This window comes from Poecilia mexicana, unplaced genomic scaffold (genome assembly GCF_051168715.1).
Source record: "Poecilia mexicana isolate PSO_F unplaced genomic scaffold, ASM5116871v1 scaffold_11, whole genome shotgun sequence".
Classification (NCBI taxonomy): domain Eukaryota; kingdom Metazoa; phylum Chordata; class Actinopteri; order Cyprinodontiformes; family Poeciliidae; genus Poecilia; species Poecilia mexicana.
Window position 1 is genome coordinate 12,866,713 of NW_028263380.1, and position 21,610 is coordinate 12,888,322.

A 21,610-nucleotide genomic window follows, 5' to 3' on the forward strand; every position below is an offset into this window, starting at 1 on the left:
CTTTTCTTTTTTTTTTTTTGTCATGACCCTGAAGTTTAAGAAACGGTCAGCTTTTTTAAATAAACGTCTCAAGTTGTCCCACTATTTTCTTTGACAGACCAGTTTATTATCTTAAATGTCTTTATTTAACCATAAAATAAACTTAAAAGTGAAAACCTCTCCTTAGTCCCTGAGGAAAGAATTCAACACGTAACCATGGCAACAGGAGAAAAGGGAGGCTAGCATAAACAACTTGGCCATATTTCATTTCATGGCCAAGTTGTGACTGGCCGTGAACGTTGCTCTCCCTCACACCAATCAGGGTCTTGCGATAACTCTGTGTTATGAGATAAACGCATTCTTTGGAAAATTATTACAGGTGCCGTTCAAGGCAAAATCAGAGATAGATGACCTACAAATGTTTGTTTCAAGGAGTTTTACTTGCACGAGGCGAACATTTGAGTTATGGGATCTGTAAGGTCAAAGACTATAAACATTGTCCAGTTCAAACCTTGGCACAGAAATTTGTGTGAATAAAGTGGTTGTCTCGTCTAAACAAATGTTTGATATTTGTGTAGACTAATGCTTTGTAAATTATCCATATTTCTCAAGCGTTCTCATTTTATTGTTACAACTACAAAATGTTTGAGAAGACGGTTTATAAGCTAGGCTAAAATTAAGTTGTGCAAATGGAAAATAATACATTTATCTCTTTCTTTTTTTTACTTTTAACCTGAAAACAGTGGTGTTTATTTGATTTCTGACCTACTGTGTTCATACCAGCTTTTAGAGTAATCATTTTTTATTTGTCTTTCATGAGAAATTCTCGCAAAGACTTAAATTTTTATTGTAAAAATAATATGCAGAGGTGGTACCTAAAGATTGCAAGATTAGCACTACTTCCATATATTTTTTACTCAAGTAAAAGCAAAAAAAAAAACAATTTTGTAAAAAGTCTACTGAAGTATTTGGTAACTGATCAAATTTTTGATCATTTAATATTTAAAAATGATGCAGTCAGATGGAGCAAAAATATAAAATGAAGTGGAATTTTTTTTCTGGTATTTTAAAGATGAAAATGACTAAGTAAAAAGATGTTTCCAAATTACTTTGTTTCAATAAATAACATGAAACTTTGCCCAAAAACTGCAGGTGTGTGTCTGTGTCTGGCGAATTTTTGGTTTAACCATTTTTGTTCTTTATATAGAAATTACTCACAGTGGTTAGAGAAAAAAAAATGTTTACTCAAGTAAGATCAGCAATACTTAATAAGAAATTACTCAAGTAAAAGTAAAAAGTACAGTGTAATAAAAATAAAGTATTCTTGTAATGTTACTCAAGTAAATTCAATAGAGTCAATCTAAGTAGTTACTAACCAACTCTGACAATGTGACCTTTACCCTAAACCATTAGTTCATGGCTAACCTGAACTCAATAAATCCTAAGCCGCACTCATCACCCAAAAACAGAACTGTTTCTAATGGGACCCGGATTTTGGGGCCCTTAAGGAGCAGTAGGTCCTCACAGCGTAGTATTTGTTGGGAAAAAATTAGCCTTACAAGGCTAGAAACACTGAAACACACACACACACACACACACACACAGGAACACACGAGGGCTAGCCTGATGGGGGCGTTCCTCAGAACAACTTGGCGCTACACGAAAGATATTGGTTGCTAAACTTTCAGTGCGTCATTGTTATCTTTACTTCCCGTTTTCCAAGGTTCCTACACGACAACTTCAAGTTGTGTTACCAACGACTGCTCCTGGTCCAGGTGAGAATAGGTAGGTTTCTCCAGCGGCTTTCTGGGAGCTAAACATGTTTGGAGGACTAAGCCGGGTTAGCCCAGGGTCACATGCCGCTGTTGCAGACACCTGGACGGTTAGGGTTTTCTACACTGAAAATGGCTGTTGACCGTAGTTACCGTCGCTTTTTTTGGAAACTGCTCACGCCTTCACTTACTTCGGGGAATATATTTTTTGTACTGTTGTTGAATGTGAGTTTAAATCGCTGTTTTATGCGATACTTGGCGTATTCACAGTGACGGATATCCGGAGGAGAATCGGTAAAATTGAGCTATTTATGGATGGGGAGAAATGCTACAATTTACGCTGGATGATATTAGAGAATATTTATTATTTCAGTAGGGCTCGACTACAGGAAATACCAAGACCACTGGATGTTTCCTCATCCACAAAAGTAGTTTCTATGAGAGTTGTTGGTCCACATTCCGGCGCACAGTGTCGGCATTTCATGACGAGAGGCCAAAAACTTTGTTAAACCAGAATCTGTATGTTTGTTAGATTTAAAATTGCTTCAGAATGTTATTCCTGGAAGCAAATAAAAAATAATTGATCATTTTCGTTGAGTCTTCAGTTTTCAGTTGCTAAAGTTTGAAACTGCTGCGCCATCTCGTGGTTACATTTGAAACAACAGATACCTGAACCCTGGCTTACCCAGACATCGAAATAGTTAAAACAAAATTTTTTTTTAATTGTTTTTTTTAAAAAAACAATTTTTTTCAAAAAAAAAAAAAACTTATTTAAGCAAATTTCTGTCTGAATTATATTTCAGCTAAACTATTAGGAATTAAGTTATGTATCCCATGTTAGAAGAGATGCAAAAGTTAACTTTTTTATGTCCGTTTTTATTTATTTTTATTTTATTCTACTTTTATACTTTATTTCAATGTAAACTTTTTTTTAATGTTGGCACATCTTTTTTTATAGCAATTAAGTTCTTTACAACCACATGTGGTGTTCTTTAGTCATCCCTTCAAAGTCAGTATTTTATAGTTTCTTCTCATGTCGTTTGCAAACTCCCAAGTTTTTTTGTTTTAGATTGATCTGCTTGTTGTTCCATTCTTTTTTCAATCGACTATAACCAAAAAGCATCCACACAGCATAATAATGCCACGTTATCTTTATATCTTCACATCCATCTGTTTCAGATGGTAAATAATGCGTATATAGTAAGGTTGTGCTATACATGGCAAACTTTTTTTTGTTGATTCTTGTGTGCCAAGCTTTAAAAATATAATTACTAATTCACTCTAATCTTCCCTACACAGGTGGTGTTTTGTTGGACCTTCAGGATGGATCCAGGTGGGGTTCAAACAGACATGCTGCACCATTTACAGTTCTGTAAAACACATTTATTGTTTTTGTTTTTGTTTTTTTGACACAATTTTAATATCAGATATGATCAGAGTAAATATAAAACTAAGTTTTCAACTGGTAATTTAATTTATTTAGTGGGGAAAACAAAGTTACAAATAGCAACTCAGCAGATATAGCGTATGGACAGGAAGGACTTTTCTTATTATTATGGTTTATTATTTCCACATAAGGTCAGGTTGGTTTGTATAGCTTTTTAACCCCTTAAAATGAAATAATTTTCAATTAATTTTGTTATTAAAATGAGTTTGATGATTTGAAACATGGAAAAAGGCACAAACAGAAGCAATCCTTAAGGATGCAAATGTTTATATTCTATACACGAGTTTCAGTGTAAAGTGTTTTTGGAAAAGTATGTTATATTCATGCTTTCAGGCAAAAGCGAGCTGCTGAACTCTCTGGAGACGTATCTGAACAACAAAGCCAGACTACAACCCATCATAGGTCTGTAGAAACAAGTCAAAGTTTGTTGAAGTGTGGCCTTTTCTCGTTTTTCATTCCATAATTCTGCTGTCTTGTGCATATTTAGGCCTGGGCACCATTATAGAGTGTGTGAATGTGACTTCACGGGCCAGAGAGACGTTGTACCTGTGTGAGGTGTGTGCATGCAGACTCACCAAAGCTGATGTGCGGAACCACATCATGGGGAGTCACCACAGATTCAATTACATTGTAAGTTCTGCTGAAGAAAAGTCATGTTGCGTATTTGTGATCTGTTGTTGTTACTTATGTGATGTTCTGCTCATCAGAAAGCCTGCCACCCCCACTTAGTGTCTAAGTGGCCGGGCAGCCCTGACCTGTCTAAGATGGCTTGGCCTTTAATGGAGTTGGCTAAAGTGTTGGAGAAGAAAGAAGGACCAGGAAATGTTCAGGTATGCTGTTTTGCTCTGTTTGTTTTCAGCTACATGTGTTTTGATGTCTTCATATCTTCTTGTCTTTTATATAAAGTTATTTGAAGTTCAAGATGAGCTTTACCAGATGATGGCGACACAGAGTGAAAATCACGGTTAGTTTTTTTATGAACTTACACTCTTATGTTATTCTTGTACATACAGGGTTTCCCCCAGTGTATTATAAGCCTGGCGGGCCACCAGGCTTCACTTGTGCCTCCACCAGGCTAAGCATTGTTTATCTATTTTGTTTTTTAATGATTGCTTTTTAAAAGACTTTATAGTTGGTGTTTAGGTATTAATCTTCCAGTCTTCCAATAACATGCAACTATCAAGTGATATTTTCAAATTTCCTGTCGACTCTAAACATTTTTTAACCCAAAAACAATGCGGACCCCTGGATGACTTGCCCAAGGGCCCCAAGCACCAGGCTTAGCAAGTCTTCTGGGGGAAACTTTGACATGTACGTATTGTCAACGAGGCATCCTTCTCTCTTCAACACCACAGCAGTGACTCTGATGAAGACTTTAAAACAAGAGCAGGCTGAGTTGGAGAGCTTTTCCGAAACAAAACCGTTGCATTATCCGGTGGCGTCTCAGAGGGTCGTTTTGCCTGCACGCAACCAGTGGGAACATCCAGAGACATCCGACAGGGGAGACATGAAATTAGTTCAAGTCTCACAGCAAACTGAGCTGAAGACACCCTTACAAAACATATCAGCCCCACGGCTGGAGAAGGTCCAGATGTCGGCTGAGGCCTCTGCGATATCGGAGAGCGGCGACGGGTTTCTGGAGGATTTCCCTGGAGCCAAGCCTGTCATTGGTAAGCACAGATTAACTGTCGCAACAAAGCAGCAATTACAAAGCTAACCTTGTGTAAATAGCAGCATGATTTCAGTTTTAGCATGTGATTAGTTATACATGAGTATAACCACTGACATAGGCTGAGAAGAAGTTCTTGTTCATGGAAATGTACACAACCAGCCAGATGTTTATGTTCACATGCCATGGGCTTATATCAAATTATTTTTGGTCTTTTAATGATTTCTTTGTTCTTTTTGTATTTTAAGAACTCGAATTAGGTATAAATGTCTGAATCCATAATTGTCTTTCTCACCGATGGTCAAAATGACAATAAAAGGCTTAATTTACATATACACTGCAGGCTTTTTATTGCCATCATGAAGGCCGTAGTTTAATTCCACATGAATATTTAAACTCCATCATTGGAGTTTACCGAAGTCACTTTGCTTGAGCATCTCCACTCAGTCCAAAACCAGCTAAATGTTCAAATGTCTTGTTGATGCTTTGAGTTGAGGTGGACAAATGTGACAATGTTCCATCTTCAGTGTCACTGCAAGCAAAACAGACCCTCAGCATGACGATGCCACGGTTCACGGGGACACTGTTTCTACGTCGTTTTCCTTTCATGGTGGTTCCTGAGTTGCTCCTAAAAATCCTGGCCAGCTTCCTTTTCATCTGAGGCAGACAGTTTGATTTCAATTGGCTGGTTGTTGCAACAGGACCATGATCCTAAACACAAAGAAAAACAAGTTTGGAAAGCCTTACAGTAAGCTTCCTGAATGGTCTCTCCAAATAACTCTGTGGTTAATTTTAGAAGAAGTTTGTAAACTGTATTTAAAATTCAGGTCTGTGTCATAAAGAGTTTTCTGAAAAGTATGTGGTCGAGGAGCAACTTGCTAAGAGACATTTAGTCTGATCTTAATGGGGGCGCAGGGATACATTTGAACATTAATGGATGGAAGAAAATCCTTTTGAAATTCAAACTAGTGAACCCAATACAAACGGCTCAAAAGCATCTGTAAAAGTCCAAAACGATTGGCGTTTGTGCCCGTAATCAATACACTTAAACTTCTCCAATTACTATTCATCTCCTGATCTCCCCCAAAAACTAAAATCAGCTTTAATGGAAGCAAATCTTCTCCTCTTAAGAGTTTTTGTATAAGTGAAGTGAGCGCATTTCCATGTGTACATTTGCAAACCGAGTTGTTTTCCCAACCTAAAATGTTAAGCCCGTTAGTTAAAAACAACTCCAACCCACGTTTGTCTCAGGTCTCGTCCGTGTGGTCGAGTTCAGAAGTGAAGACGGCTGCTCATGTTGTTTCTTATGCCACTGCTGTCGCATAAGATCCACCAAAAATGACCTGATTGATCACCTCTCCAGCTCCTCCCATCTAGTTAACTACCTGGTAGGTTTGCTTCAGACTCTTAACATTCCTCACATAAGTATGATTGCATGTGTATGCATTGTTCCGGGAGGTAAAATAAATGTTTGATTGTGCAGATGGAAATTTATCCTGACCAAATACAAGCTTTGGGGGAATTTGGTGAAGACGACTTCCAGCTTCAGTCACTGGCTGCCAAAGTGGAGGAAGAGGAGGGCAGAGGAGAGATGAAGGTATTTTTGCTTCCTCAAAGTGCAGGTTATTCTGTTGTTTTTTTTTTTGTTGTTGTTTGTTTTGCTCTATGTTTAAAACCTTTAAGAAACGAACTTGTACTAAGATAGTAGATTTTAACAGTAGTTGTCAAAGTGGATAAGGCCAACAAAACAAGTGAGATAAAAAGAAATACCGATGTTTAAGTCTGTATGTTTGTATATAAAATATCTGTGAATGGCAAGATTTGTGAAGCTTAAGCACAAAAGAAATACATCTTTAAGATGACATTCTAGTTTCAGAAGAGTTTTAAAGATTTTGTTTTTTGACATTTTTTAAAGAAAAATGCACGTCTTTAAAATTGAGGTTCCACCAATCTACAATTAGGCTTTGAAAAGAAATGATGAAACGACTTACTATTATTAGACTTTTTAAAGTATCTGATTAACGTATAATGAGGTATACCATAGAAGATCGATACGATGTTCTGAGCACGTCTCATATTCTAGTTTTCCTTCGTGAGACAATTGTCAGGTGAATGCTGAACACCAATGTTGTTACAAAAACTCATTTTTACCAGGGAAAAAGTCTTTAAAGAATGATACGGTTGACAGTGGTTTCTCCAAATACTGGAAGAAAAGGCTCACATATTTGTGCCACTCACAGATTATCAATACTGATTTTTCTTTTTTTTTAATGACAAGTTAAAGTGATTATTCTTCACTGGTTGAAGGGTATTCTATATATCCACTTGTACAAATTTGATATTGTTGTGTTAAAAAAAGAAAAGAAAAAGGAAAGAAAATGGCCTCATGTAATGCACTGAAGTTGTGATTGCACTCAACCAATATCTCATGTTCCCAGATAGTAAATGTACCCGAGTCCATCTGTAGTCAACTCACTGGCAAAAGTTACCACTGGTGTAAGTAGAGATGACTTTCATTTCTTTGCTGGGCCATAAACCTTCCATCTCTTTAGCTCCATCTCTGATCTCAAAGTCTGACTTGTAAGTATCGGTCTGTCTTTTTGTCATCTTTCTGAGTCTAGGATGAGAAAATGTGCTTTGTCATAACCTTGTGCGCTTGCAGGTTTACAAAATGGCTGCCATGCAGCATATTTTATTTATTTATTTTTTTTACGTCCAGGGTGACCCTGACCTTCTCCATAGATTAGCATGCAGGGCCAGGAGGCATTTTTGATTACAGTGATGTTTTTATACAAACATTTCCATTTTCTTTAAGTTTGTGAAGCCTTTGCTCTGCTTTTGTAGCTTTTAGTTTATTTATTTTTTTTTTTTTTACACAAGTCAAAGCTCTTTACTAGACTATCATATGCAGTTATAGGCAGTGCCTTTCAAAAAATATTCATACCTCTTTAACTTAAAAGTAACGCCGCAGACTTCCTTGTAATTCCTCTGGATTTTATGAATTTAACAAAAAGTAGCTCAAAACGGAAATGGAAGCAACATTAAGAAAACCAAACAAATTCAGTGAAATCATCCGAGTTCAAAAGTCGCCCATTTATTATACTCTGATTTAAGTTCAGTTTAAATTCATCTGTTCTCTGAATTCCTCAGAGGTTTGTTGGAGAACAAACGGCTTCATAAAGACCGAGGAGCGCAGCAGACGGGTCTGGTAGCTGTGGAGGAGATGCCAAGATTCTCAGCTTAGGTGGAAAAACCTGTTGATAGGACAACTATTAGTCATGCACTCTGCTACGCCTCTATTGTTCAGAGTAACCCTTAAGAAGTTGCAGATTGCTATAAACTGTTAAGGAGATTTATTAATGAATCTTATTTTGATGCGAGACACAATTCCAATTAACAGCAAGTCAAGAATAACAGAATGCACTGTTATAATCTTTTTTAAAGGGTCAAAAAAAAGAAAATGATCGTCGAGACTCTCGGCAAATCCAAAAGTAAAGGAACAAATAGATTCACCGCTTTTTAATGTCCACCGTAAGCACGGGACTTCCCACCCGCTTAACAAAGAAGACAGTCTTTTTCCCATCTCCAGCGCAGCAGCTGAGTGACCTTGGACAATGGTTCATCAGTTCAAAAAGACAATAACAACTTCTCAGAAAACTTCTGTTATCAGCTTCTGTTTGCCCAGTGAATAAGCCAAAGGTTTTTTTGTCGCCACACCACGCATGCCAGAAGGACCTTGTCAAAGGCCACACACTAAATCTTGTTGTGAGACTTTGGATAAATTAATGTTCTCAGACGTTCTTCATCCAATCTTGCTAAGCTCGAACTATTGCACAGAAGATTTGAGCTTTTAAAGACGTTCCTCAATAATTAAGTAAGTGGACTCAGAGGGGCTGAATACGAATGTATACCAGGGTGTTTTTATTTGTGTGAGAAATGGGGGAGGGGGAGGGTAACCTCATTGCTTTTTTTCTTCCACTTCACAATTATGCGCTACGTGTTGATGTGACAAAATGTGGGAAACGTCCAAGGGGTGTGAATATTTTTACAAGGCACTTAGCCATCTGGGAACAAATTAAGTGAATCCATCGTTTATGCAGTTTGAACATTTTGTTTGTAAAGTTTTGAGTGAATTTTGAATTACAATTTCTTTTACAATTTCTTTTTTAGGCTTTTTGTAGTTTTCTCTCATTTTGCTAACTCGCTCTTTTTCTTTTTAAAAATCCTTTTATGGGCATGTTTTTCCCGTATATCCTTGGTGTTTTTTGTTTTTTTTCATTTTCAAGGCTTAAAGATGCTTTCAAGAGGAGGGGAACGTTCCAACCTTCAACAAAAAAGAAAAGCTGCCATGGGTGGGTCTTTCCTCTGATATTTTGAAGAAGAAAAAAATCTGTTCCCTCTTACATAATTTGCCTTGCCTGTTTCAGGTCTGAACAAGGTTACAGCTCGACATGCGCCAGAAAAAAGCTTTGTAGCGATGCCAAAACGAGCAAAAAGAATGAAACCGATGAAGAAAAAAAGCAAAAAGACTAATACCATGTTTAACGTGAGCCTGCCTATAGGTAAAGGTGAACTTCTGCTGGAGAGAAGATCCTTTGACACGGATCATCTTTTAGAGTCATCTGCATCACCTTTATCCAAATCGGAACCAGCTACATCACCCTCTGAGGTTTTAGACACCAGGTCTGCTGTAGACCGTATTGATATACAGCTGGAGCTTCAAAAATCTCAACTAGAGCAACAGCTCTACCAAGAAGTTGCAGACTCTGGTGATTACTTGTCAGAAAAGCACATCACAGTCACAGTATTTCAGGGAGACGATGGTTATGTTGGCGACAGCCTGCCTGGACTAAATAAGTTAAGGGGATCTCAGGAATGCTCGAGTAAAGGCTGGACATATGAAGATTTACAGGCCCAGAACGGGGGACATTTTGCTGCTGGAGCCCACTATGAGGAGATTTCACCTTTTGACTCCTACTACAGAGAGGGGAGCTGTGGTACCAATGTTTGGTACGGTTCTGCATCAGCCGGAGCAGAATTGGAACCATCGAGGCCAGACGGAGGAAGCAGTGAGATCATCTCGAGTTATGGTCAGCAGCATCAAAACCAGCAGCCGTCATGGAGCGATGCAGGTTTTCACACAGGCAGGGTGTGGGAACAACAAGTTCCTTATTTCAAGGATGCCAGGATAAACGTGGAAACTCACCCAGGAGATATTCCTGTGTACAGGGGCAGCTTTGTATTGGATCCTAGAGGACAGGTTCACGAGACTGAACAGAGACAAGCCCAGGCTTACACGAAATTCACTACTGACTATCACCAAACAGCTCGACAGCGCTACACGACTCCGTCCTCAGCGTTTGAAGTCAGTCCAATACAGCAGAGGCTGATGTTTCAGGCCTATCATGATGCTTCAACCGGAACCAGCCAGGGGCCTTTGCCCCGCACCAACCCAAACTTCATGTATCCAATCACAGATGTTGCTGGTTGGGGATGGACTCGGGCTGATGCGTTCATTCAGCCAGGACAATCTGCGTGCTACACTCCGAGTCCTGGTGTTTATTTCAGCGCTGGCATTCCAAACTGAATAAAAACAAACTTCACGACTCGCATGGCCAAGTGTAAAAAATTAGACGACCTTAAAAATATACCCTACTATTAATACATGTTGGGGTCTCCAAATGTAAAATGAAATAATTTGGCTGTTGTATTTGTTTATTATGTTGTTTTTTTTTCCAAAATGATTCCTGAATAGGAAATGAATGTTGAAGAACTGAAGGAATCATATTATGAAAGATGCCACTGGATGTGACTAGGTGTAAACAAACACCAGAACATGAGCAAAATCTTAAATGAAATGTAAGACCAAGTGCAAACCAACATGAAATTTTTATTTTTCAAGCTCTATTTTTATTTTGCCAAACTGATACATTGTTTATTTTTTTTTATTTTAAAATGCTGCTGTTTATATTGGTTCAGACGTATTAAAGTCCCTTAAGGCTAGGGGTTGTTCTTCTAGATTAATGCATCGCATTGCCTGAGCCATTGTGTTTTCTTTCTTTCTTTCTTTTTTTTTTTTTTTTACCATTAAAGCACAACTGCATTTATCATTTGCAGCTTTGCTTTGAAAATCTAACCCTGCAACAACATGCAGAGATTTGTTGCATTTTTTTTTTTTAGGGCTGTCAGATTGAATTTATTCTGTCGATGCTGTTGTCATTCACTTCAATTTAAAGGAAAATGAAAGACCAATTGTCATGGTCTGTGTTACAATGCTGCATCTCAATAAGCCTCTGAATAACACATTCTGGAGAAGAGCATACTCACGGTTGTCCATTATGTTTTTCACATTATGAGGCATCCATCTTTGCACAGTCGTCTCTGGATTTGGTTCCACCAAAGATGTCATGATCCCAGCTTTTGCGTTTGAGTTTCCACCACCGTATATTTTCAATATGCATCAGTGGAGTTATTCTTAATCAAACTTTACATACAGATAATTTTTCACACTGTCAGAAAAACATCCTTTAAAAGTACTGAAATCCTAGAGTTTCAGATCCATAAAGCAAAAAATAACTAGATGAATTAAAACTGAGAAGCGGTTTGTTTTTCCACTTCTGCAGAGAAACGGATCTACAGTTCTTAGATTGGATTTGTTGTGATTCACTCAATTTTATGACTTTCCTAAACCTTTGTAATGAAAGTGCTAATTGAACTATTGGAAAATGTGTTAACCTTATGTAGTGTGGTATGAATTAATGAAATACTATGGAATATAAAATGTTACATCTCGGTTTTGAATAAATTGCAGCGTCTTCTTAAATGTGTTCATGTCTCTTTAGAAACCGAACCTTACATTGAAACATTAGTGTTAAGTTTTTCTAATAAAACACATTTGAATATTTTTTTTAACACATTCTCTGTGATATAAAGTCACTATTAAGTGGGTTCTGGGGATCAGGTTTGGGGACCTCAGCATTGGAGAAATAGTTTTCCCCAGTACTCTACAATCCAATCCTGCTTCTCTGAGAGAAGTTGCTGTTTTGCGTCCCATTTTGATACAACGCAAGCATCCAAACATCTCCACCTCATTATCCATGCAGAAACACACACCTTCCTGCTTCTTTACAAAGCTTTACACAAATGGCAACCTGATCCTATAGATGGTAGTCCTAGCACTTACACTTGACTCTTTTGGGCTTTCTCTGGGAAACTGGAGCTTGTTAAGAAAATAAATTTAAAGTCCGCTAGTTTTGAAGCTTAACATGTCTTGATTTAAATCGCCTAATTATAGTTTTGAAATGAGTAACTTATTCTGCCCTATTGACCTTAATGTTATCTGTAGTTAAAGCAGTTGGTTTGCTAAGATCTTTTGAACTGCCATCTATCTGTGTGGGAAGCAATTAGGAGAAGTTCCAGCTTTTCACACTCATTTGTGAAAAGCCATAAAACAGCAGGAGTTCAGGAGAGTCTCTGCTCTCACTTTGTTTAAACAATGGAAACAAATGGTCTTAGATCGTGACTAGCAGGGAGTTTTAAAAGGTCAGAGATAGCTCCTGGTTGGATGAGCAAAGGTACGCCTTATTTGAATAAATTAAAGACAAGAATACGCCTTTACTATAAAACTTCCTACACAGGAGTAACAAATCAGATTTGCTCTTGCAACTCTCCAAAGACGTCCTTCCTTTCTTTCTTTCTTTCTTTCTTTCTTTCTTTCTTTCTTTCTTTCTTTCTTTCTTTCTTTCTTTCTTTCTTTCTTTCTTTCTTTCTTTCTTTCTTTCTTTCTTTCCATTTGTTTCAGGTAAATGAATGTATGTCTCTGTTGTTCTGCAGTTTCTGTTGTAATTTGCATAAATTGTCTTCTATTGGATTATACTCTGTAATTCTGTGACGTCTGCACTCATTGTTTTCTGTGTGGCTACACGCAGCCCGCCGGGAGAACCTGGGATCGAAGAAGATGGAGCCAGATATTTCCCAAAAATATACTACAACTTAAAATCTTCAACAAGCTCTATCCTTCAAAATTGTGTCAAATAATTAGTTTTAATCTTCTTGTCTATGAAGCTCTTTGGATGTAAAGCAGCGATGATGGCAAGCAACAAAGAAGAATGATTTCAAGCAAAACTTTCTCTATTAAAAGCTGCCAATCTTCTATGAGAATATCATCTGCCCTGTCAAAACAAGTTTCTATAATCTCTTTTTTTCATTTACCTTGATAAATAACTGGAACATCATTAATTACAGTTTGTAATCCAACTCTTTCATTTTTTAGCCACTGCAGTTTAATATCTTATTTTATATTTTTATCACGTTGCTAAATATACACTTCATGAACGATTAGCAATTAAAATCTGAACTGATTCTATAAGGCAATATTTTTATATTTTCATGTCTTTCTTGGCTATCTGATAGTATTTATTATGTTTATCTGAACCATTTTTCTGTAAGAGGAACAGTATTTTTTTTCTTTCACAACACTGTAGGTGTGTTATCACCAACTTTTCATATTTTGCAAATAGTATCATTTAATTTGATCGCTTTTAGAAACCAAACCAATGTGAATTGCCATAAGAACTGAAGCTGCATTTGTATAACGTCACTTTCCGAAAAAAAAACGGCCTAAGCCTCTTTTTTTTGTGCCAAAAGTAGCGTTTTTTGAAAATAAAAAAATGTGTGATTTTTTTTTATTTATTTTTTATTTTGCTAAAATCACTTTGAGAAAAAATGACTTAGGCCATTATTTTAGGCAGACAACGAAAGATTCATGAAAAACTGTAATTTCCTCTAGACTTGAACGCAACATTTAAACAACCCGGAAGCGTGTCTGCAGAGGCTCCCCGCCCCCCAGCAGGGACAGTAACCCCAGAGAGCTCCATCAAGAGGACGGCGGTGACTGGCTAGCATGAACATCTGCTCAGATAGTCACCGCAGCGCATAAGCTTTTGTGTACATGGCAACAATTCACAAACTGGCCTCCTAACTTGCAGCAGAAGACCGTTTTCAGTGGACCCTGAAGCTGCCTCCTGCAGTGGTCTCGGCTCACTCCTGTTTATCTCGTCGAGATGTCTGCTTTCTCCGAGGCGGCATTGGAGAAAAAACTATCCGAGCTTAGCAACTCTCAGCAAAGTGTGCAAACGCTGTCGCTGTGGCTCATCCACCACAGAAAACACTCGAAGACTATTGTCACAGTGTGGTTCAACGAGCTGAAGAAAGGTAAGGTCGATCTGGGCTCGAAGTAAACAACAGCAGACCATGCTTCTCGTCCTCAGCACTTTACATGTGGCTGCAGGGAGCAGGCTAGTTCAGGCTAGCTCTTAGCTGGACTATTTAAACTACTTTAGCTTGCTATGTTCGTACCAAAAGGCAGATTTAATAGTTAGCCTTGTTGCTGCTAGCAGGCCAATTTTCAAGCAAAGTGCAGTTAGTTTTCTGAGTTAGCTTTGCATGTTAAAGCTAGTCGGGATACTTTGTCTGTAAATCTTAATTCAGTAAATATTTAGTTGAATGCATTTCTTTATATGTCAAAGAAGGTTTCCGAATTAGCCAAAAACATCATAGATCCTCATCTATTCTCTGTAAGGAACATATAACCGACTAATATACGTTTTTGTTAATAAATACACTTCCTGCTTGATATTTAGGTGCACTGCTGCAAAGAGTTTTGCAAATATTACAGTAATTAGAATAATTGATAATAATAAGCAAATACATGTATTTTTTGTATACACATAAAAGCTGTAGTTGTTTTGTTTCCAATAATAAATATTTTCTTATCAACAAATATGGTTTCCTATTATATTAATGCGTGATATGTTGATACCATAAGTAATATTACACATAAAAATACAAGATTAATGGTAATAATAAGAAATGCGTTACTCCAATTATTATTTTTATTGCTAATAGCTCAAAAAATAATGTGATCAATTTTTATCTAATCTGTTGGACACTTGAGCCAAACAAAAATTTGTTAATCTGTTGTCAAAAAATGTGGTGTTTCCCCCTGTGATCAAACTACACATTGGTATCACGTGTAATAACAAAAGTAATAATAATAATCTTTATTAAGTTGCCCTACAATAGTGATAACAATTATGAGGACAAAAAAAGCGCCTCAAAACATACGATTTCAAAAACAAAACAAAGGTTCCAACCAAGATTTAAACAAGTCACCTCTTGCCTTTACAAAATTGATTTAAACATGATTTAAAATAATTTGAGCAGAAAATACAAGTAGAAGTCAATTTTCAGGCACAGAAAATGGGCATCTTTTTCGGTTTTAAGAGGTTAATCAGCTGCAATTTGCCTGCCACTTGTGGAAGATTTGTAGTTGATGGATTCAATTCATCCAATTACCTTGAAATTCTTCAGTAAAAGCAACAAGGCTACAGAATCATCAGTGTCACTTCTAATAATAATTCATTGTGCCACCTGTGAAAGCAAACCACTTTTAGTTTTATTGAGTAATTTGGTTGTCATGGTATCTAAATTAAGACAAAGAAAGGGTTGCAGACATGTTATGCGCTGCTATTAATGGCGGACTTATTAGCAGGGGACTAGTCGAGCGTCCTAATGACATCTCAGGTGGATGTTTTAGTTTGGGGCTCTGCGTCTGGGGGAAAACAGACAGTTGTGTCTGAAAAGCTCTGGGGGATAAAGATGGTTCTCTCTCAAGGTTTATGCTCACCTCAGTCCAACAACATTCAAAACATTGTCAGTCCAGAAATAGAAACCCTTTGTCTGTTTTTTTTTTTTTTTTTTTACTTGTTCAAGTTGTTTGAATTTAAGAAAAAAAAGAATATAACCAAAGATTTATAATAGACTAATATGGAAATTAGGGCTGAAACGATTCCTCGAATGATTCGAGTACCTCGATTACTAAAATTCCTCGAGGAAAATTTACCTGCCTCGAAGCTTCGTTAATTTATGTTTTATTAGTTAGCGCACCTTGTTCCGGCCGGGACTTCATTTGCGTTGCGCGGAGCTCTCACTTCCGCCTCTGAGTTGTTGACAAAAGCTAAGTCTCAGCGGCATAAAGTCCAATCTTCAAGATTGGCCCGTGGGGATTTTATTGATTGATGATAATGCCCGACTTTTTAGCGTTTTTGGGGAACCAATAAGCATCCTTAAAATGACTGGGGGAATGCCTGGAGTACGGCAGCATTTCTCCTCCGGGGCTGCTGGTTGAAAGCGAACGGCGGGAAGAGCGCTGAGGTGAGCGGATAGACTGAACAGGGCGGGCGGCTGAGTAGCTGATGCTTACCGTGTAAATGTAGCTTTACCGACGAACCGCACAATAAATTTCATATCCCGGTCTGAAGAAACGGGTGGCGGAGCGCATCGTACATGGCTGGTAGATGAGTTTCTGAGTGTGACCAGTGAAGGTGTCGTAAATATCCCGTATTGCTTCCCCCCGTGTTCGTCCCCCGGTCTAACGGTTCGTCAGTCCGCTGGTCTATTTCCTCCCCTCCACCCCATGTTCGTTCATTCGCCCTCTCCTCCCACTCCAGGCGGCATTTCCCGTATTTTCAAACCCAAAGCGTGACAGGTTAGGTGGCAAGGTGAGTTTAATTAATCTATTAAACTCACTGAAGATGAATACATAAACTAAAAGCTGGATTGTAGACATTTTTTATAAGCATATTTGTGAGCCTGCCTCTTTGTTATTAAATTCAATATAATTTCAGATTTTTCTATAACTTTTCTTCTGGTTAACTTAGAAAGTGAGCTATTATTGTTACAGGTTAGTTTTCTAAACTACAAAAAAGCAACTGTTAGGGATGCTCAAATATGAAAAATTGGACTGATATTGATATCTGATAGTAACACCGGTATTATGCCAGATTTACCAATATTTCATTTTATTTTATTTTTTTATCCGATTACTCGATTAATCGTAAGAATAATCGATAGATTACTCGATTACTAAAATATTCGTTTACAACAGCCCTAATGGAAATTAATCCATGTAATTGATACTAAGTGCTACTCAAAAATAATGCTAAGATATTATGTAGTGTTTTACTATTCTTTATTTGAATAGGGATTAAATCTAGTATTTATAGTAGAGTGAACAGATCCATAAGATGCATTGAGATCGTACTTTATTCTAATTGTAACACACTTCTTTTACTTTTTTTCTATTGCTCAGTTGAAAAAGTCAAAACAATTAATCCCCCCTTTTTGTTACTGTTTTGTCTCAACCTGTTTCCAATATATGTACCAAAAACCAAGTAATAAATCAGATTGTACATTGCAACCTCATTTCCCTCGATTGCGGTTATGATCCCCATTTGGGCCCCACCGACTTCGGAATATTAAGTTGGGAGCCGCGACTCAATCAAAATCACTGAGTGGTATATTAATTGGAGGCGGATGGTCAGTAAGAAATCTCCTTACTGACTGCGAAGCGATAGACCGCAAGAGCAGCGAAAGTGACCAGCTCTTCTGTCGGTTTTGTTCGTCACATCCACATTCTCCGCTGTGTGTGCGTGCGTGCGTGCGTGCGCGTTTGTTTGTAATACCTTGTGGGGACGATTTTCCTGACATATACTACGTTGTGGGGACCGGAGTCTGGTCCCCACGAGGGGAAACCCTGTTTTTGGGTCAGGGGTCAGAGTTAGGACTAAGGTATGAATTGAGTTTTGGTTAGGGTTAGGTATGTGATGGTTAGGAAAAGGGTAAAGGTAAGGTTTAGGCTGTAGAAATGAATGGAAGTCAATGGAAAGTCTCCACAAAGATAGCAACACAAACATGTGTGTGTGTGCGTGTGTGTGTGTGGTGTGTGTGTGTGTGTGTGTGTGTGAGAGCAGCTCAGGTATCGCGCAAGCTGACCTTCCTCTACTTGGCCAACGACGTCATTCAGAACAGCAAGAGAAAAGGACCGGAGTTCACCCAGGACTTTGCGCCGGTCATCGTTGACGCGTTCAAACACGTCAACAGGTCGGGTTTGATTTTTTTTTTTTTTTTTTTACGAATCTGGATTAGCAGAATATTGAAGGCTTGTCGGTCCTGTGTTTAAAAGCGAATGTGTTTTGTTTCGGGTGTTTTTCCCCTGTTCAGGGAGGGGGAGGAGGGCTGCAAGAAACAGCTAGGTCGGGTTTTGTCCATCTGGCAGGAGAGAGCGGTGTATGAGAACAACCTGCTGGAGCAGCTCTCAGAGGTCCTCTGTAAGTTCAACACCAACCTGTTTGGGTTCAGCAACAACGTCGGCTTTAAATCGTAACATAATCCAGACACGTTCTTGCGGGGGCATAGTGTGATGCTGTAACGTCGGGGTGGAGTTGAATACGGAGCAACCTCTGAGTTTGATCTTTTCTCTATTTTCCGTGTTTTTTTGTCTTTCTCGTCTAAAAATTGTAGATGGAGAAAAGAAACCTAAGAAACGGTCTTATGAGGAGATCCACCCTGACGACGAGGGCTTCGCCTCCCGTAGCTCCCCAGCTGATCCTCCACAGGTGGTGTCTTTGAAAATCGCAGCGTTTAATGCAGGAAGTTGACAAAACTGAACTGTATTTGTACTACTATTTCTTCATAAATCTGACTTTCATTATTTCTCATCATTGTCTCTTAAATAGCCCATTCTTGCTCCTTTCCCCCCCCACCACTTTGTCCCTGATTTGTATCGTTCTTCACCCACAGACGGCAGATTTAATTCGAGCCCTGCAGGAACTCGAAAACGCCGCCTCCAGCGACTCGGTGCTGCGGCAGCGCATCTCCTCTCTTCCTGCCGAGGTCCAGGACACGTCCCTCCTTCACAGGATCACAGGTAGACATGGAGACATAAAGTTTGCCTCTGCTTTTACAGCGGGGGGTGGGGGGAAATAATTATTTGATTGATATTTGCCCTCCAGCGCTGTGCGCATGTGCAAAATTTCTAGATATATCAATAATGTGCATCTATTAGATGCTGTAATAAAGCATTTCTTTCTGAACAGATATAGACACCGCAGCTTTTCCACTTTGCAAATATGCACCGCTTTGTGTCGTTCTGTCACATGAAATCCAAATAAAAATAGATTTAACTTTGTGTGGAAAAGCACCGTAACGTTTCTGCTTCTCGTAATGATGAATTGCAGCATACATAGAAATTCAAACTCCTGATAGTTCGGGAGAGTGACTTTACTCGCCATAAAAATGTAAGACTGAATGGCTGCCTGCCTGCTGACCTTTTTGTCTTTTGTTTCTGAATTTTTTTTGTTTGATTCAGACAAAGAGTCGGGCGAGCGGCTCTCCCGGATGGTCGAGGAAGCCTGCATGCTTTTAGCCGACTACAGCGGTCGCTTGGCCGCGGAGATTGACGACAGGAGGCAGCTGACGCGCACACTTACGACCTTCCTGCAGAGCCAGAAGGACGGCTTGACCCAGAACGAGCAGAAACTCGAAGTGCGTACATCACTTTTCTGTTTTCCTTCTAAATAATTCACTTTTACGTCTTGTCTGAGTCACAACTGTGTTCCTCTTATTCGGTTTTAGGCTTCTCCTGTCCTAGCAGTGAGATTAAAGTTTCACATCTTAAATGAAACTAATATGTTTCTGCTATTTATTTAAAGCAAGGGTTGTGTCTAAGTTATCAAGTAATGCTAGGAAGGCTCTTGGCTGTTGGGGAAACCAAAATAAGGTTGACCATGACTTTTTACCTCTAAAAAAACGTTTCTTTTAGCTCCGATTCCGAATCCATACGGTAAGTATTTGACATTCGGTCATCTAAAATAAAGACTAACGGTTTTCCCATAAACATGCTTCTTTGTGTAGTGACAGCTGTGTGCAGCCTTTATCCACAGGAATCCAGGAGAAAAACAAAGCATATCACATGTCTTCACTAAGGTGTTTAATAAAAAGTGAAAATTAAAGACTGAAATGGTTCTTGTGTGCTTTTTATTTTGCCCTGAGGCTTACCGCATTCTTACATGACGAACATTTTCTAGCCCTATGGCAAAGTTAAGGTATTGCAAAGAATTTGTTTTTAGTAGCAAAATTTAAATTAGGTTGAGTTCAGTTCAATACAAATGTGAATTCTGAGTTGACTTGGAACAATAAAAGCATTTATTTTAGGAATGAGTTATGAAATTATGCACGTTATCTGATGGGGCAGCCTGAACAGCCCATATGAACAGACCAGATGTTCAGAATGATCTAAAAATTAATGTACACAACAAAAACAGCAGAGATAAAAACATTTGTAAAGACCGAAGATAACCTAAAATGGTGCATTTACAAGTTCATCCAAACGTTTCCTATTTATTTAATCCCATATCAGCTGGCAAGCCGACTTCACTTCTTAAATATTTAAATTAAGACTTTATTTTGCAGAAGCGTTCATCCACAAGCATTAGAACTGGTGGATTTTGTGTACACAAAGTATATAATGTAAGGCACTAGTGACGCCAAAGCAAATGGTGACATTTTAAAAATACTGTTGCAGAGATTAGTAATTGCTGAAGTTGAAGCAACTATAAATCGTCACATGGTATTTTCTTTTTATGCTGGAACACTGAAGTATTGGACTAACCACATGAAGATAAACATGTAGTCAGAAATCTAAACACAAACCTCAGATAAATAAACTCGTTTCACAGAGTGTAAATGCAACACTTCTGTATAAATTTGTTTGGCGCAGAAATGTGGTATTTGTGGCGTTTATGAGCTTCAGATAAGTTCAGGCTAAAAACGACTACTTGCACAATATTATTATAGACAAAACTCTTATTTTATCTTCTTTCGGGACACTTTTCAGGAATACAAGAGGAAACTGACGATGGTGTCGCAGGTCCGGAAAGAACTGCGATTGCGCCTCAATAACCTTTCAGAAGGACATCGCAACTCTTCCAAATGACTGCCGAAACTCGCCTTCTCACCAGTTCTCAACACAGACCGAACCGAAGCAGCATCTGTTCTCACCTGTCTTCACTGGACTATTTATCCACGTCTCTTGAGCCCCAAGTGTCCACATCTCCATTTGCAAGCTCGTGTTTTTAATTTAAGGATAAGTTAAAATTGTATCACAGGACTTTCATGTGGTGACACCTGCTGTCTAACTTTTACAGCTTTAAAGTGGTGTGACTGGTGTGATTTTTTTTTTCTTTTTTGGCAACTTAAGGTTAAACATCAGAGTGCAGATCCTTTTAAGTGTTGATGATTCAGGAGTTCCAGTATTGGGATGTTTTTTGTAAAATGCCTCACATTGTTTCGACATATTTACGTAGCTTTTTTTGTTAGAGATCACTGTGGCAGTTGCTCGAGTTGGAATCACTGATTTTATAAAGTGTGTTGGAAAAAAAATTATATTTTGAGATTGTCAGAAAACATTGGACATGCAGGTTCCAAAAAAGCAAACTATGTGTTTACGCTTTTCATGAACCCTGTTTGTGAAAGGATTGTCTAAAAACCTTGTTCAGTGTACACACATTTGCATGTAAACATGGTGGAAATCATAAGTGTTTATGATTTGTATTCATCAACCAGATCAAGATACAAGTAGCTTGGGTATTTTCTTTTTTTACCTATGGTGTGCTTACACATTGAGTGAATTTTGTGTTGTGTTGTTTACGGTGATGCTTTATAGTTTCCAATCAAATGTGTCATGCAGCCTGAAAAGTGCCCCAGTTTCCAAAGCTAGAATAAAACCTCCTTTGTTTTTGTCACTTTCAAGCAAATGCTTTATAAAACAGAATAAACAGAATATATAAAGAATGTCTGAAGGATATATGACCAACAGGGGGCGTAGAAGGACACCCTTTAGAA

General features: G+C 38.3%; 2 protein-coding genes across 4 annotated transcripts; both read left to right on the forward strand.

Moving 5' to 3' along the window:
- Positions 1–1,580: 1,580 nt before the first annotated feature.
- Positions 1,581–11,690, forward strand: LOC106927006 (uncharacterized). Of its 2 annotated transcripts, none has more exons than XM_015002259.2 (12): positions 1,581–1,764; positions 3,051–3,084; positions 3,532–3,600; positions 3,686–3,828; positions 3,906–4,028; positions 4,105–4,162; positions 4,554–4,868; positions 6,119–6,255; positions 6,351–6,464; positions 7,306–7,363; positions 9,154–9,219; positions 9,295–11,690. In XM_015002259.2, exons 2-12 carry the CDS (start codon positions 3,075–3,077, stop codon positions 10,452–10,454), a joined length of 2,253 nt encoding a protein of 750 aa, XP_014857745.2. In that variant the 5' UTR covers positions 1,581–1,764; positions 3,051–3,074; the 3' UTR covers positions 10,455–11,690. The 2 variants fall into 2 exon arrangements, with proteins under 2 accessions (XP_014857745.2, XP_014857746.2); XM_015002260.2 differs by having other exon boundaries at positions 1,581–1,754.
- Positions 11,691–13,685: 1,995 nt separating this feature from the next.
- On the forward strand, positions 13,686–21,510 carry rprd1a (regulation of nuclear pre-mRNA domain containing 1A). Of its 2 annotated transcripts, none has more exons than XM_088010234.1 (7): positions 13,686–14,080; positions 17,680–17,809; positions 17,930–18,036; positions 18,230–18,324; positions 18,509–18,635; positions 19,077–19,252; positions 19,343–19,727. In XM_088010234.1, exons 1-7 carry the CDS (start codon positions 13,930–13,932, stop codon positions 19,415–19,417), a joined length of 861 nt encoding a protein of 286 aa, XP_087866360.1. In that variant the 5' UTR covers positions 13,686–13,929; the 3' UTR covers positions 19,418–19,727. The 2 variants fall into 2 exon arrangements, with proteins under 2 accessions (XP_087866360.1, XP_014857758.2); XM_015002272.2 differs by lacking the exon at positions 19,343–19,727 and adding an exon at positions 20,604–21,510 and having other exon boundaries at positions 13,689–14,080.
- Positions 21,511–21,610: the final 100 nt, after the last annotated feature.